Here is an 18,360-nt window from a genome sequence, read left to right as displayed (position 1 = left end):
TGGGTCTGAATGCTGATCCTTCTCCTCTCTCCCCTCCTCCTCCTCCTCAGGCGGCTGTAGCAGCGGCCGCGGCGGCAGCAGCAGTTGCAGCAGCAGCAGCCCCAGGAACCGCTGAAGCCGGCATGCTGGAGAAATTAGAGTTAGAAGAGGAAGGTGAGTGAGCGAGCGAGCTAGCGAGTGCGTGCGGCTCCCGACCAACTCCCGCCCTTTCCCCTCCGCGACTCGGGTGCTTCTCATGCCTCGGGGGCATTGTGATGATCTCGATCTCGGACATCCGCGGAGGCTGGGCGAGCCGCCCGGGCTGAGCTTGCAACTTCACCCCCAGGGTCCCCCCCAGCCCCCACCCCGCCTTCCTTCCTCCCTCCTCCCTTCCTCCCGGAGATGGCTGAGAAGGCAGGGCGAGGAAGGGGGCTGCTGCCGGGCTTCGAACCGCCGCCGCGGCGGGCGTGAAAAAGAGAGAGGGGATGGGGTGGGGGTGGGGGCGAGGGCGGGGGCAACCACCCCACCCGGCCCTTCCCCCCTCCCCGAGCAGACGCCCGCTGGTCCAGGGATGCACGCGAGCTCATCACCTTGAACCCCTCGCTGGCCAACTCTGCCGCTGATGGGCGATGGTGCCTCCTCCGAGGGGTGGCCGAGAATTCAGGGATGGAGAGGGCAGAACTGTGGGAGAGAATGATGCCAGCAGTGGGAAAAGATCTCTTGTCTTCCCCACCAGGGAAATAAATACTAGCCAATTTTCAGGAGCTGGGAGGAGGGGTGGTGGTGGTGAGGGCTCCAGCAACCTTAAGCCAAGTGCTTTTGCTAGGTCCTTTTGTCCTTTACTGGCTGAACAACTCAAATTATGACTAGATACGGTGCAGTTCGTTTTTGTATATGTCGTCATTTAATGCTTAGGTGTCCTCGCTCTAGCTTTTTAAAGCCCATACCTATAAATACAGCGAGCTGTTAGGTGACCTTATTTGTGACAGTACAACCCGTGGGTGCCCCCCCCTTCCCCTTTTAAAGAAGAAAATTCTATAGGGAAAAAGAAATTAGTGTCTTCTTTCTGAATTGGTTTCTAGTTTACTTGACTTAACCTGCACCCTACATCATTTCTGTTGCCTCTCAACATATTCTTTTTCCTTTATTTTCACCTAGCCTTCTTCAAAACAGTTCCGTGGATCTTTTGCTGAAGCTGTTGGGATTCAACAGCTTTTATTCTGTTAAAAACTAGTACTTATTACAGAGTATGAAGGGATCAGAGTTGGACAGCATTTTTTTTTTGAGTCTGGACATCTTTTTTAATATTATGGCTTCATACAAAAAATCTTGACAGTTTGGGAAATTAAAACTAATAATATTCTTCCATTATAAATGTATTATAAATGGGGTTTATATTTTCTCCCCAAAAGCTGATAGACTGAAGCCCTGAAACAAAGAATGTGCCATGTGGATGCTGTCTCGGTGCCAACTTTACTTTGATCCTGTTCATTCACTGTCAGATGATTAAGTAAACCACACATTTTATTAGCCTTATGATATTAAGCAGATCCCTGCTTTTGTTTTTTCTCCTGGTTTTAGCCACATTGCAGCAATTCCACTGACGTATCTCACTGAGGATTGTTTTATAATAAACGATCATAAAATTTGAATTTCTGTATTCACTGTCTTCAGTGGGTTGAAATAGTGTAGTATAAATTTTTACTATAACTTGGTTATTTCATCCCACTGAAAAATAACCTGGCATTTTCAATATGAACACAGTAAAATGTCTTTATATAGCATATCATCATGGCATAGATTTAATCATACTTCAAGTCAAATTGTGACCCCTGTGTGTAGAATGATGTATAGCCTAGTCTCTCTCACAAGGGCTCTGAAAGCCTACAACAGGAGTTACTTTTGTTCCCTGTGTCATAATCTGCATCTTCTGTATTTTTGATTTTCATAGTATTGAAGGGAAAAGAGAAAAAAAGGACAAACGTTTTACTTAAGAACACCATCAATTAATACACCAAATACATAGGCCTCTTGAGATCGTTGTTTGTTTGCTTTTTACGTCCAATTTAACCTGTCAGGATCCTCCTAACTCTAATTAGTTAGAATTTTCTCTTTATTTCTTCGGTGATATCATTATAAGGCATGTTCAATAAACAAGTCTATATGTCATGTTTCATTTAATTGTCTCAATTCAATTTATGGAGCATGTATTGCCTACCTTCAAAGAGTATATATTCTACCTTTCATTCTACCCGTATTAAATTCATTCTGTATTCGTTGACTTAAGTAGCTGGTCTGAATTCAGTTTAGAGGTTGAGAATTTCACATCTACACAGTCTCCTTCTACCTTTCTCATAACTTTCCCCTGCAGTAGCCCTGTCCAACTTTTCTAAATTTTCAAGGAGAATTAAACAATGATTTGTAACAGAGCTGAGCAACAAGGGGCAGTGTGTTGCTTTCTACTTGAGTTCTCTTTGCAGTGGTGGAATGATTGAGTCTTTATAGCACTGCTTTGTTTCCATTGAACTTTTAAATTGCTTATTCATCCAAAATGGGGGGGGGGATGAACATCAAACAGAATTTTACATTTGTTTAGACAAAAAACAAGTTTTACAGAAGAAGCTGGACATTATACTTTTAAAATATCCTGAGAACTGATGTTGCTAATGTGGATAATAGTTTCACTTCTGTCCAGGAGGTCTCCTTTTAACCTTTAAACTTCTTTTTGTGTCATGTATTAATATCTTTCATGTACCTAAAACATTAGGTACAAAAATACATGTGTAACCAAACATCAAATGCCTATTACTGGAAATAGTATTTTCTCTCTCTTAATTATTTATGAATATGCCCAGGAATTGGGGGTGGGTTGGAGGTGAGGAGTAGAGAGAAAAGAGTAGGAGGGATGGGGAGAATGTTCTTTAAAAATCTGTTTTAATAATAAGAAAAAATAAGAAAGCTTTACTGTGAAACAACTAAGAATATATTTAATTCAAAAAGGTTTTTTTAACCCCCTATTATGTTCCCAGTACTGTCCCATTTATTTCAAAGGATTTCGTAGGATCATGGCCTTTAGAACTTGAAGGGACCTCAGAACTCTAGTTGAGCCCTCTCCTTGTAGAGACAAGGAAACTAAAGCCCATAACTTGCTCAAAGTCACACTGGCAGTAAGTAACTTTGTTTCAACTTCCAGTGTATTTGGAAATAAATCTCTCTTATGTGTCATAGAGGAATCAAGCTTTTGCCACTTTTGGAAAAAACAAAAACATAAGCTTCTTGAAAGTAGGGACTTGATGAAGATTTTTGTATCTCCAATGCCTAGCACAATGCCTTACAAGGCAAAGTAGTAGGTTCTTAATAAACATTTGCTAAACACCTGTCACTCCATATATGGGTTTAATTTTTTTCTATTCTATTACTTACCTGTCTTAGGTTACAGATTCATTCCAGGACATGGGTCTAGCTCTGTACTCTTTGTACGACACCTAACCACAGCATTATTCATTGTAGCATCATGGATTTAGAACTGGAAGTAACTTTAGAGGTCACGTAGTCCAGCCCCTTCATTTTCTAGATGAGGACACTGAGGAGCAAAACGGTTAAGTGACCTTAGTCACTCAGTGGTGAGTAAGATTCAAACCCTCAGCCAATTTTCTTTTCATTGTACCATTTTGCCACCCTTAAATAATCAAGCAACTCTTTGAGGCTGATAATGGTTATGGAAGCATGGCCCAATCAAATAGTAGATAGAGTACTGGGTTTGGAGTCAGGAAGATCCCAGTTCAAATCTCTCTTTTGACACAATAATTATTTGACCTTGGACAAGTTTATGAGCCTCAGTTTCCTCATCTGTAGATGGAAGTGATAGTAGTACCCGGAATACCTACCTCACAAAGTTGTTATGGGGCTCCATTGAGCTAGTATAGGTAATGTGCTTTCCAAGCCTCAAAGTCAGCTATTCTCATTAAAACTACTAGTCTTCAATAGCCTACTCTGTTTCTGTTCCTTTTTCCAGCCTTTTCTTTATCGAGTGTTGAAACATTATCCCAGTCATTTTCTATTGCCATCTCAGTCACCCTTAATCCTAGTTTTTTTTTTTGTTGTTTTTTTTCTTTTTTTGCTTCTCTATTTCTTGCTTCTGAATTTTTCATCCTGCCTTAACTTCAGTTTGGAAGCAGCTTTCCCCCCACTCCCAAAAGAGCTAAAATAATGGTGTCAATAATTAAAGTCGTTTTTTTTAAGCTGCCCGTTGTTGTAGCTCCCTGCTAACCAAATGCTGTCTCAACTGTATGTCCTCTGCTAACTAGTCTTTCTCATTAGTAATTAATCTCTTCCCCCCTTATCTTACTATCTGCACCCATCATACTGTCTCCCATCACAAGAGAAAGGATATTGATTAACTTGGCTCCATCTACCTTGAACAGCTTTCTTACCTTGCTTTTCCTATTCACATCCAAGATTATTGAGATTACTCTCTAGATCTGTCAGGTAGTTTAATGAAAGGTTTGGATTAATCTACTATAGGTCCATAAGTTTAATGGAAACTGGAACACTTTAAAATTTGACCTTTGGCTTTCTATTTAGGGAAAACAGCTGTGGCCATCCACAAAGCATCACTTAAATCTTGACTGATGAGAACAAAATTCTCTTATTTGGTCCAACATCAATTATACTATTTAACTATATCCAAAGGCTCAGTCTGCTCTTATGCTACTTGACTTTTCAACTACAACTGACACGTTTATCTTCTGATCCTCAATTTCCCTTTAACTTGAAACCTTTCTTTATTCTCCATGACCCTAAATTCTCTCAAATCTTCTCCTAGCTTTCACATGTTACCAAGAAAGAACACTGGACCAAGAGTCAGGGGACCTGGATTCTAGCCTCAAATGTACCATTACCTAGTGGCATTAGTATGACCCTGGGTAAATCATTTTACCTTTCTGGGTCTGTTTCCTCATCTTTAGAATGAGCTTGGGCTAAATTACCAAGATGCATTTGTGTTCTAAATCTGTGAACCTTCTAGTTGAGATATGTTCCAATGATTTTAACTATGCCTTCTTTATAGTAAATCCTCAATTCACTTTTGTCTCCTTGATTTCCTTTCTCCAGTTTTGTATCTCTTCTAGTCTTACTTCCTTCTTGGATGCATTGCCACAGTAACGATACAGAATATCAAAAAAGTCACATTCAAAACCTAGTTCCTTTTCCTTTTTCTGTGTTTCCTTTTCCTTCATGTGGTATCCTGGTCATCTCCTGTATGAAAAATTATAAAATATTGTCTACTTTATCCTACTTTTATGCTATCCTAAAATTGTACGTGTCGAGTTTTTAACAATCACATCATTCTTAGATTGAGTGGATAAGAAAATGGTTTGAAAGAGTAAAATCCTATTTTTACAATTAGTTGAATGTTATGGAATGTCAGGCATAAGAGTGCCACTGGCTAGGGAATGCAGTATAATGGTTGAGATTGAGTTTGATTCCAGAAGCATTTATCCACTGCCTCCTATTTGCAGGCACTGTGCTAGGTGCTGCCATTTGGCAGTCCCTGCCTTCAGGAGCTTTCATTCTACTGGGGAAAACAACATGTACCCAGATCAGTAAATATGAAATACATACAAAGTGATTTTAGAGGCTGTGAGGGGAGAACTCAAAAAGATGGGAGGTGATTAGGAAAGGCCTCGTGAAGGAAGTAGTGCTTGAGCTAAGCTTTGAAGGGAACTTGTCTTCATACCAATGTGTTCCTTATCATTAATGTACTTATTTTAGTCCCCCCATATACATCTGTCCCCTCTCATCTACACCTGGCTTAGGTGCATGGGATTTAGAACTGGAAGGGTGGTCTCTCACCTAACATTTCCCAATCCTTCACCTTCTGCTCAGTTAAAAATCACTTACTTTTAAACATATTTTTCTAGCAAGCCAGTACAACTCATTCTATCCTGACCAGTGGGTGAGAAATCAAAGCTGTGTGGGATAGTGGAAAGGTTATTGTACTGGTAAGCAAGATGCTTAGGTTCCAGTCCCACTTAGCCACTAACCAGCTATGTCCCCTAAGCCCTCTGGGCCTCAGTTTCCTCATCCATAAAATAAGAGAGTTAAATGAGACAATCACTAAAATGCTTTCTGACTCTAAAAATTCTGTGATTCTATGGAGGAAAAATGGGGAATATAACTACCTATCTAAAACATAATCCAATCAATAGTAACTCCTCTAATAGATTAAGGAACACACAAAAAGACCTTAACATTCATCATGTTTCCATTAGGGCAGGATTATTTCATTATATCCTGGGCATAACCTATTTAATTTCCCCTTCTCACTCCTACAAATGCTCCCTCTTCATAGATCCTTTATAAGCAAATTCAAGATAGTGAATTGTGAAAGGTTATTGAGTGTAATGTGAGGGTTAGTGACCTCTGGTGGGCAGAGGTATTCTGAGGACAGAAGTCATCACATTTTTATAGAATTTGTGAGTAGCACAACTTTGGACTATTGCTTGAAAGGATGGGCCGTGCTGGTAGGCCATTATCCACATTCACACCCTTATAGACCTTTTATGGATATTCACTACTATTATTTTGGCCAAAACACTAGTTTCACTGCTCCTGGCTCTGTGGTAGTTTAATTTTCTCCCATAGCTACCTCAAGTTTCCTTTTGTCTCAGTACCTAGAAATTCTAACCATAGGTGGGGACATATCTTTTATACATGGGATGTTGTAGGAACTCTGCTACTCATACTAGCATCAATGAGATCTTAATTCCATGATGGCAGAGATGAGTCCAGTGTGACATGGTAGAACACTGAACATACATGGGTTGAAGTACCAGCTTTGACCCTTCCTCACTGTATGACTCTCAGTGAATTAATCCATCTTGAACCGTAGTTTTCTTCTCTATAAAATGACAAGTCTTCTCCATTCTCCCTGTCCAGTATCTCATGTATCTGTCCCCTTCTCTCTACGGACACAGACTCTACCATACTTTGTCTGTGTCATCTTTCTCCTGAACAGTTGCTATAACCTCCCAGTCGGTCTTCTTGCTTCTAATCTCTTCATTCTACAATTCATCTTCCTCTACACAGCTGCCACACTAATAATAAGATGATACAATTATAGATTGAGAGCTAGAAGGGACCTTCATTTTACAGATGAGGAAATTGAGACAGAGGGGTTAAGGGACTTCCCCATAATCACACACAGGTAGTAACATAGTCCAGATTTAAACTGAGGTCCTCTGGCACCCTCTCATCTCTGCCTGACCATGTTACCTGCCCCTGCCCCCTACTCAGAACTCCTCAGTGGCTCCCTATTCCCTCTAGGATAAAAAACAAAATCCATAGCCTGCCTTTAAAAGCCCTCCACAGTGTGGCTCATTTACCTTTCTAGTATTAGTTAATATTACTCCCATTCATATGCCCTCCAGGCCAGTCAGATGAGCTTGCTAGTTGTTGTCTATACATAACATTCCATCACCTTCCTCTGCAACTTTGCACAGATGGGTCTACTCATCTGAAAATGTACACTGTCGTCAACTCTCCCTATTATAATCCTTCACTTCCTTCAAAGCAGAGCTCAGATGCCACTTCTTTGGCAGCTAGGTGTTGAAGTGGATAGAGCACTGGGCCTGGAATCAGGAAGACTTGAGTTCAAATCCAGCCTCAGACACTTACTAGCTGCTTGACCCTGGGCAAGTCACTTGATCTCTGTTTGCCTCAGTTTCCTCATCTATAAAGTGGGGGTATTAATAGCATTTGCTTTCCAGAGTTGTGGTGAGGATCAGATGAGATCCTCATCTGATTGTAAAGTGCTTAGCTGGACACTTTTAAGCACTGTATGAATGTTAGCTATGGTTATGTGAGGCCTTTTCTAATCACCCCAGTTGTTAGTGCTGTCTTCCTCTTAAAATTACTTTGCATAACTTTAGATCCACTTTGTAGGTATAAGCTCTTCAAAGACAAGAACTGTTTTGTTTCACTCCCTGTATCCCCAGCATTTAACACAGAATGGGCACTTAATAACTATTGGATTGAATTCTGAGTTCTGAAGCATCATATAAATGTGAATTATTATTATCTAACCGTTAAAAATTTTATTTATTTTTAACATTCATTTAAAAATTTTTTGAATTCCAAATTCTCTCCCTCCCTCCTGCCTCTGCCCCCACCCATTAAGAAGGCAAGCAATACTTCATCTAAGCTTTGTATCTCCTACAGTGCCTAGCAGGACACTTTGAACATATTAGGTGCTTAATAAATGTGACTTCTTCCATATGATACATACACATGTAGTCATAGTAATACCATACTAATGATCATAATGCCTCCTTGTCTCCAAATGGCATTTTACACTTTTTCAAAGTATATTTGTGTTCATTTTAATTGCACTTAGTGTACTTTAGGCACTTAATCTTTTCATACGAAGTACGCGAAGTATTATATTCATCTGCTAAATGGATCATGTCCTTACAAACGAAATTGGCAGTGTAAATAAAGTTGGAAGAAGAGACCATATCCCCAGAGTGGTGAGAAACCCTTCTCAACTAAAAATGTAATTTGCTCTAACATCAGAAGACTAAAAATATATCCAGTAAGTAATTGAAGAACTGGAAGGCAGTTCTTCATGCAGAGGAAATGTGGTGGCTTGCTTACAAAGTACATTATCTGAGTGGAAAGGCTTTAAGATCTCTCTTTTGTTGCTGTGATTGCACTTGTGCTAATGTTAGGGAAAAGGCGAGCTGATTGAGCTCTAATTATAGAGGGCGAGAGTCGTGTTGGGGGGAGGGGACAGGTTGAGGATCCAGTTTAAACTCAGGCTGAATTTTTATAGCTTTTATTTATTGCTTTCCAGTATGTCTCTCTTCAGGCCCATTCTCTCAAATGTCCTTGGGGGACTCAACACCTATGGTTTACCACCAGTCATCTGCATTTGGTGCTCCCCAGCTCCTTGTTGTTTCAAGTCTCTTCCATTTGTTTGCTTGTCTCAAGAGTTCATTACCACCCTCTCAATCCTATTCTTCATTTTCCTTGAAATAAAGTGTTTAGAAACTGTCAAGAACATGACCTGTCATGTCCAGCTGTCATTTGTTTTGTCTCTGATTTTTGGTAGCCTCCAAATTGGCCACAAAAGTGATTTTGTAGGTGTAATAAAAATAACAAATAATAGCTATTGTTTATGTGTCAATTTTAGGTTTGCAGTGCACTTGACGTGTGTTATCACATTTGATCCTCAGAATAGTAGTCTTGTAGCTGCTACTAATTATATCCTCAACTTGAACTTGATTTTTTTGTTGTCTCCTCTCACGGGAAGTTAGCCTATGCTTTAAAAGTATATTTATTGAAAATTTTGCTGTCTTGGTTGGGCTAACTTGTGCTTTTACTTAAAAGGAAGGGATTGTAGTCACAATAAGAGCTGACAATTTGTGTGTATTTTCCTGACAATTCTGTGAACTAAATACTTTCATCATCCTCTTCTTACAGATGAAGAACTAAGAGTCAGGTAAAGTACTTTGCTCCCAGTCCTAGGGGTCATAGGTGTTAGAGGAAAGATATGAGCCTCAGTGTTTCCTAACTCACTATTTAACACTCTTTTCACTGTACCCAGCAGCATGGGCTGCTTCTTCAATATCAGTCATCCTAGCAACCTAACAGTCCAGGGCCTATAATTTAGAAGCCCCTTTTCAGCAGCTGGCCTTTGAATATTTCCCAATTTCCTTCTTTTGGAGCCCTCAGTTGTTTCTTTGCTAATGTTCTACCTAGTCATCAGATCCTGTTGATTCTTTCAATATGTTGTTGCTTACATCTATCCCTTTCCATTCTGATTGCTACTGCCCTAGATTGGTCTCCTAGCTAGACTATTACAAAAACTTTCCTAAATTGTCTGAACCTCCAGCTCCCCAGTCCTTCCTCCCTTCATTTAATCTGTCTCTCTTATTACCACATAAGTTTAACATCCAAGCATTTCACCACTTCATACCTGCTTTATCTCTACTATACTTTCCACGTGCTTTAACCAAACCTGACTGCTCACCATTATGTGAACACCATTTATGTTTTTCCTCTTTTGTGCCTTTATTCATTCTGTTCCTTCTATCTAACCACGGACTCCATCTCTCCCTTGAACCCTCCCCATTGTCTCCATTTTGAAATCCTGTTCATCCTTTAAAGTCCCACCCTTTAACATGAAGTCTCTCCTGATCATTCCAGCAGGAAGTCATCATTCCTCCTCTAATTCCTGTAGTACTTTATGCCTATTGTACGGCAATATATTGCATTGCTTTCTGTCAGTTATTTGTTGCCCACATCTTTCTTCCCCTCTGAAATGTTACATAGTTCATATGTCGATGAGTAGGGATATAGTAAGTACTTGTTGAGTATCTATGCCCTTTATTCTTGCCTCACAAAAAATCAGCTCAGCCCAAATCAACCCCTCTTCTCTATTTCATTTCTGAATCCCCACTTGTGCCATTTGACTACTAACACCAGCTGCTCTTCCTCAGTGTAAACATCTAGCACTTATGTACTGGGCTCTGAGTCTACAAAGGCAAAAAAAAACCAAAATAGCCTCTACCCTCAAGGAGCTAACAGTTTCCCAGTTATCTGGAGCGGTGTAGCATTTAACCAAATGAGTAAATATGAAGTATACACAAAGTTGCACAATGTAAATGTAAGAGGGAGAAAGGGCTGACCTCTTGGGTGTGGAATGTTCAGAAAAGGCCTTGTGTAGGATGTGGCATCTGAGGCCTTCTTTGAAGGAAGCTAGAGAGTATTAGAGTTGGAGGTGACGAGAGCATATTCCAGACTTTGGGGACCATCTGTGCAAAGTCACAGAGCAAAAAGATGGAACGTCCTGTACAGTTAACAACTTTTAAGCTTGTCTGTCTGGCCTGGAGGGTATGGAGTAATGTTAGGAGTAATATTAACTAATACTCGAAAGGTAGATGAGAGCCATATTGTGGAGGCCTTTGAATGCCAGGCTCTTTTTTTTTTTTATCCTAAAGGGATTTTAAAAATGTTATACTAGAGGGAATAGGGAGCCACTGAAGGATTTTGAGTAGGGAAGTGATATGATAAGATCTATTTAGGAATTTGAGTTTGTCAGTCAAGTGGTAAATTTAGAGAGTGAAGAAACTAAAAGCAAGATGACCAACTATTACACTATTGCAGTGGCGTAGGAGAGGTTCAATCAGTGAAGGCTTCTAGTAGGGTAGAGCCTATATAATTAGAGAAAAAGAGGTGGATACAAAAGATATTATATAGGTGGAATCTTCTATGATACGTAATAACTGAATAAATATGGGAATTGAGGAAGAGGTCAAGGATGACCCCCAAATTTATGAACCTGGGCAAATGGAAGGATAATACTGTCCATAATAGAAGTTTGGAGAAAAGAACTGCTTTAAGGCACAATGTAATGAATTCTGTTTTGAACATGTTCACTTTCAAATACCTTTGAAACATATAGGTGGGGAATAAATTAATGAAAAGCATTTGTTCAGCAGTTACTACATGCAGAGAACCATGCTAGCCACTGAGATTACAAAGAAAAAAGCAGAGATAGCCCCTGCTTTTAAGGAGCTAATGTTGTAATAGGGGAAACAGCACGTATAAAATGGAGTTCAGGAGAGTGATTAGGTTGCATTAACCCTACTGGCAGCATCTTAGAGCATTTGAGCATATGAACATTTTGGATACTGATTGTGATCTGAGGATAATGATATATTAGGGATGACCTAAATATTCCTAAATTCAGGCACTTCCATATTGAGAGAATTCAGAGATACACATGGGAAAATGTTGTTTTGTACATGTAGAAATGTAGGTCCCTAAGCTCTGGGGCCATGTAAGGTATTCAGAGTTGTGGGCTAACATCATATTAGTATCAGAAAGCATACTGCATTTCTGAATTTGGGAGTTTTAGTTCTCACTTAAACTGCATGATCAAGTAAACTAACATGTGGAAAATGTTTTGAAAACGGTAAGATACTATACAGATATAGGGTTTGATGATATTGAGATACAGAAATAAGAAGGAAGGAAGTGTCAAGAGAGGGCACTGGCCCTTTCCACCCAGCATTTAATGAGTCATGTTACTAGTACAGAGTCAGGAACCCAATGCTAATTAGAGATAATAATACAGAAATCAAAATCAGATTATCAGCCCAGGAACACAGAAATGAAAGGAGTTAAGGTAAAACACAAATGGTTCAAAAAAAGTGAAGTAGGTTGTCCCATAGGAATAATAGCAAAAGCATTTTGTGCTTATAAGCATGAAGACATACCTGACCAGCTTCACTCTGTTGTGGCTTGGTGCTTAACCCCTGCCAGTTTATTTTCTTTCTGAGCCCTGACGAAGAAGCACAGACTTGTGGTGGAAGTTTGAGGTGCAATTCCAAGTGATATATGTAAAGCAAATCAAAACCTGATGGGAACCAGTTAGGGTTCTTAAGCCACTGAGAACTTTATTTGTGCTGTACCTTTAAATAAGGAGGGGGAAATAAGGGAATAAGCATTTATTAAGTGCCTATTATGTGCCAGGTACTGTGCTCAGTGCTTAACAAATGTTATCTCATTTGATCATTTGAACTAGTTGTGTAGTCTTGTAGTGTTAGTTTTACAGTATTTGTCTTGATGCTACCTCTTTTTTATATTTCCTTTCTAATAATCCTCTCCTATTGTTTTCTTTATTTCTAAGATAAGAAAACATAAGCTTTTCTCTGTGGCATGCGTACTCAGAATTCACCAATAAACATAGATTTCTATGAAAATCAAACACAATGAAAATAGAAAGAAATACATTAAATTTATTTTTGATCTGCTGCTTAATAACCATTGCTCTAATGCAAATTTTGTTTGGAATTTGAACTTATGCTTATATTATGCCTATTAAGTACTTTTAACTCATATCTTCTTTTATTATTATTTTAAAAACTTTATTATCTTCTCATTATATAGTTTTAACATATATCATATTTCTTTTTTTTTACTCCAAACTTCAAAAAAAGATATAAACTTATTTTTAAAAAATATACAATGTAAATATGTGGTTTATAAGTGATATGTAAGTTACATATCCTGAGTAGTATTTTTTTGGCTTTTTAAAAATAATTTATTTATTTATTTTTTAGTTTTCAACATTCACTTCCATAAGATTTTGAGTTTTAAATTTTCTCCCCTTCTTTTTCCTCCCCCTCCCCAAGATGACATGCAATTTGATATAGGCTCTACTTATACATAAATATTAAGCATATTTTCACATTAGTCATGATATAAAGAAGAATTAGAACTAATGGGAGGAACCGTGAGAATGAAGAAGTAAAACAAAACAACAAAGGAAATGGAGAGCAAATAGTATGCTTCCATCTTCATTCAGACTCCATGGTTCTTTCTCTGGATGTGGATAGCATTTTCTATCATGAGTCTTTTGGGGTTGTCTTAGATCCTTGCATTGCCAAGTCTATCAAAGTCAGTCATCACACAGTGTGACTGTATAGTGTACAATGTTCTCCTGGTTCTGCTCGTTTCACTGAGTAGTATTTTCTACATGGGGTTGTGATGAAATTTCTGTCAATTAAGTTAGAGAATCACTTGTATTGCGGTGGTTATAGTTTTGTGTTTTTGAGCAGCTCTTTTTAATATATAAAACCTTTAACATATAAAACCTTTCCTATTTAATGTCTTTAGGAGGGGGGAGAGGGAATAAAAATAGGATTTTGTGCTAGAAGGGACCTTAGAGATTCCTTTTTTAACCTCATTTTTACAGATGAACAAACTGAGGCCTGGAGAGGTAAGTGATTTGCCTGCACAATTTTCTAGGGAAAATTCAACAACTTCATCTGTGTTATAGTTTAAAAAAAGTTTTTTTGATCTAATGCTTCGAATAACCTTTCAATCTTAAATAGCATTTTACCGATGTGATAAAGTATTTTTGTCCCCAAAAGATATATTCAGAGCTCTCCGTCCACCCAAACACAGCAACATTAAGGGCTGTTCTACATTGTAGGAAAGGTTCGGTCATTTTCATTTGTCCAAAAGTATAATCTCACAACATATTAATATTTTAAAATCCTCTCCAAAATTCATTACCCTCCACAGGGAAAAAAAAATAGTAATGTTGAAACTTCTGTATTCTGGCCATCAGTGTAATCTTATAGTCTAAACTTGATTATTTTTCGAGTGTACAAGATTGTTTTCTCTCATAATTGTATTAACTAAGGAAAGAATTACATAGTTTGAGAAGTAACTATATTTCTCAGATTGTCTCCTCTTGCTCTTTGGTTTTCTTTGATCTGACTTGGGGTCCTTTCTCTATCTGACTAAATCAGCTTAAATATAATTTACCTATCTTCAGTATACAGATGACTCCTAAATTTAGTTTTCTACTCCTAATCATTATTCATTTCATTTCACTATCTCTAAATATTTCTTTAATATCTCTGTCCACCTCTTACTGCACTACTTTAAAATAGGAGTGGGGAAGAAGTTCTTCAAAATGATTTTATCTCCTTCATTCGGTATCATTACTTCTTTCATCTCCCATGCATTCCTTTGGCATGTTTTCTCTTACATCTAGGTTATTAACAAACCAGTTTCTTCATTATTATCTCTTGAAAACAAAGCCAAACAGCGTTTGCTATTTTTCCATCCACACCTGATGTTCCCCTGTATCTAGCCAGTGTTTAGAACCGTATGTATACAGCCAGAGTTAGTTCATGATAATAAATGTTCCGCCCCTCATCTGTCTAGCTGTCTCAAAAAAATGTATAGATAAGTCAGAAAAGTATGGAAGATTTAATTCAAATCTAGCTTCACTGGTACAAAAACAACTCAAACTATATGTGTTTCCTGCAAGTGGGTCATTGCTACTTTCTTCTTTGTATGATATGATCCTATTTTTAGATTATTCAAGTGCCCACTACAATCGTGTTACTTCGGACCACTATCCCGTATTTATAGTTTCATAAACTTAGAAGTAGAAGCAACCTTAAAAGCTACGTAGTCTTACCCCCTCTCATTTTACAGACTGAAGAAACTTAGGTTTAGAGAGCTTAATAGAGTTGGCAGAGAACCTATAGAGGTAGTAAGTGGCGAACTCAGCTCCTCTGAGTGTTCTTCTACTTCAGCACCCAGCTTCTTATAATTCTTCATAGTATAGAGATGGTTTCTCTCTTCTTTAGGACCTGCAGTGAGCACAAATACTATTTCCTCTGCCAATATATTTATATCAGAGTTATAACCTTCATGCCCCACCCCCACATTCTGTAAGAGATACCTTTAATATATGTGGATTTGGGAATACTCACTTTGACACAAACCAAGATATGACAAGAAAGAGAACAATGGTGGGACCATAAGTTCGTTACTGATTGAGGAAGATGGGAAAGAAATTTAATTGAATGATGCAGGATGCTTTACTGTTTTGGTAGTAAGAAGAGATAGTGGTACTGTTTTTGTGAGATTTGCCCTAGCATGGAAACCAGGGAGAAGCTATTGAGCAGGAAGAGCTTTTAGACCTAGGACAAATGAGAAAGGACTTTTATTTCTTCACTGGCTAGGAAACTGGAAGGTAGATCCTAAATGGACCTGAAAGTGAAATAGGGGAAACTAATCAGAGAAGTCAAGAAGAGTGAGAAAAGCCCATTGAATTTGACACAGTGTCAGGTAGCTAATAGATTAGCATCAAACAGACTGAGATTAATTTTACTCTTTGGGGGATCGAAACTAATACAGATGCTGAAGTTAACTGTTCTAAGTTTGACATTGACTGATAGGCTAATAAAAATCTGTGAGTAACATTCTTTTTTGGATAAATTTATCTTTTTTATCTGTTTTTTTAAAATATTTTTTGAAAGGAGTATTAGAATTCATTTTATAGAACACTGAAATATTTAACAGGTATTGCACGTGCATTTTACTATTCTATATTATTGCCTTGCATTTTTCAACTGTAAATAAACATCTGTTTAAAGCACTTATTTGTGTGAAATCTCCTTAGTAGACTATAAGCTTCATGAAGACAGAGATTTGTCTTAATTTTGTATCTCCTCAGCAACTAGCACAATTTATCATATATAGATCATACTTAATAGATGCTTGAGATTTGAATTTGAAAAACACAAAATACATTTTAAAAATTTCATCTCAGTAACATGGTAATGTTATGTTGATTTCCCACAATGCTAGTTTACTTAATGCATTGATTTTGATTGAGAAATTGTATATAATGAAGTTTACTGTGAAAAATAAACATTTTCATAGAGCAGGAGAAATAGTGAAGATTTATGTCATTCAATTCAGCATTCAATGAATACCTTCTTTGTTCAAGGAACTGGGGTAAATGCTGGGGATATAAAGAGGAAAACTGAGATAGACTTTGTCCATAAGGAGCTTAGACACTAATAGGGTCATCCAGAATTGTATAGGAATAGGAATAATACTAGGTAGAAAGGGGATGAAAGCAAAAAAGTTCTACACAAAGTGCTTCAAGAACATTTGAGAAAGGACAGATGAAGGGTACAAGAAATACTGGGGACAACACTTGTTTAACTGGTTTGATTTTTCTGTCTTTCTCACTTCTTTTATTAAAAAATAACCTTAATACCACAAACTTGGGAGGCTATGTGAATGGTAATATACCAGAGTATGGAGATGGAGATGGAGCAAGTTTAGCAGGAAAGACTGTAAGTTTGGTTTGGTCCCCAGTGCATTTTAAGCGCTGGGTGGAGATGTCTTATAGGCAGTTGGAAATGTAGGTCTGAATTTCAGAAGAAAGAGGGATCAGAAATACAAATTTAGATTTAGGAATAATATATAGAATGATAGTTGAAGTCATGGTTGTGAATGAGATTGGCAAGGGAAAGAATTTAGAGAGATAGAATAGAAGATCACTAAAAAAAAATACCAATTCAGAACATCTACTTCAAGGAGTTGGGAGGAGGATGAGAAACTAAGTAAAGGAGATTTAGAAGGAATGGATAGATAACAGAAGATCCAAGGGAGTTTAACATTTGCAAAGTCAAGGGAAAAGTAAGTTTCTAGTAGAAAATAGGGTAGTCAGTGGTGTTAAAAGCTACAGAAAGATCAAGAAGGATGAGGACAACTGAAAAAATCCATTTAAGTTGTTAAATTAGACATTTATTGATACCTCTGAGAGTAATTTCAGTAACATGTTTATATTTTACTCTATAGGCACTAGTGTGTTGGAGAAGGCTTTTGGTAGGTGAATGACAATCAGATTTGTATATTAGGAAATTTAATCGAGCTACTGTGTAAAGAATGGAAAGGGGAAAGACTGGAGGCAGGAAAGACCAGTTAGTTAATCTATAGTAGTCCAGATGAAAGGTGAAAAGGACCTGAATGAGGGTGGTGACAATGTGAATGGAGAGGAGGAGACATGTAAAATATATTGTAGATGCAGTACTCACTGGATTTGCCAACTGAAGTGGAGGAGGGTGTGGATGTTTTACATCCAGTGAAAGAGAAAGAACAATGAGAAATTACTTTGAAGTTTTGAATCTGGGTGGATCCAAAGTTAGGGAAGTTGGGAGGAAGGGCAGATTTTGGAGGAAAGATAATATGATCAGTTCTGGACATGTTGAGTTGTTGAGTTTGACATGTCAGCAAAACATCCATGTGGAGCTATCCAGCAGGCAATTGAAAATGTGGTACTGGAGGTCAGAGGAGAGATCATATTTTTATTGCAGTGGAAAGACTACTGGCCCTGGAGTCAGGAGGATCTGAGTTCAAATCCTGTCTCAGACACTTACTAGCTGTGTGACCTTCAGCAAGTCATTTAACACTATTTGTCTCAGTTTCTCATCTGTAAAATGAACTCTCAAAGTTTAATTTTGACTCATGTCTAGGGTCTTCCCAAAAAGAATTAACAGAGTTTCTTCTACAAGGGTATTTAATGTACAGAGTAAGTAGTTCAGGTATAGGACAGGTATTTATTTCCTCCATAATAACAACCAAAAAAAAGCTTAAAACACACAAAAAAAATCTATGAATGAAGATGGAGATACATTTAATTGGTAATTAAGAGCTCATCAGTGACCATGGAGAGAGCATTCCAGTGGAGTGGTAGAGATGGAAGCCAGATTGAAGGCACTGAGGAGTGGGATAGTGAGAAAATTGAAGCAGTGAATGTAAGCTGCTCTTTCTAGAAGTGAGGTGAAATAAAAATAAAAGGAAAGAATAGGTAGGGTTAGATTCTTTTTAGGACAGAGAGACATCTACATATTAATAAACAAAGGGGAAGGGGCCAGTAGAAAGGGAAAAACAGAAAATGAGAAATAGATTGGCTAAACTATCTTCTGTCTCTCTGTCTCTGTCACACACACACACACACACACACACACACACACACACACACACACACAC

The 18,360-nt window shown here is 38.1% G+C and overlaps 1 protein-coding gene across 8 annotated transcripts in view; it reads left to right on the top strand.

Annotated features, from left to right (window-relative positions):
- Nucleotides 1–18,360, top strand: part of PRKAG2 (protein kinase AMP-activated non-catalytic subunit gamma 2) — a 452,810-nt gene that overhangs the window by 357,989 nt on the left and 76,461 nt on the right. For all 8 annotated transcript variants that reach the window (XM_027840946.1, XM_027840942.1, XM_027840944.1 and 5 more), the window contains one exon: nucleotides 51–153. In XM_027840946.1, the coding sequence (XP_027696747.1) occupies nucleotides 51–153 (103 nt within the window). The remainder of the gene's footprint in view (nucleotides 1–50; nucleotides 154–18,360) is intronic.

The sequence above is a fragment of the Vombatus ursinus genome, unplaced genomic scaffold, assembly GCF_900497805.2.
Source record: "Vombatus ursinus unplaced genomic scaffold, bare-nosed wombat genome assembly UNPS02014852.1, whole genome shotgun sequence".
In the NCBI taxonomy this organism is placed as follows: Eukaryota; Metazoa; Chordata; class Mammalia; order Diprotodontia; family Vombatidae; genus Vombatus; species Vombatus ursinus.
This window is presented reverse-complemented; position numbering and strand designations above follow the sequence as displayed.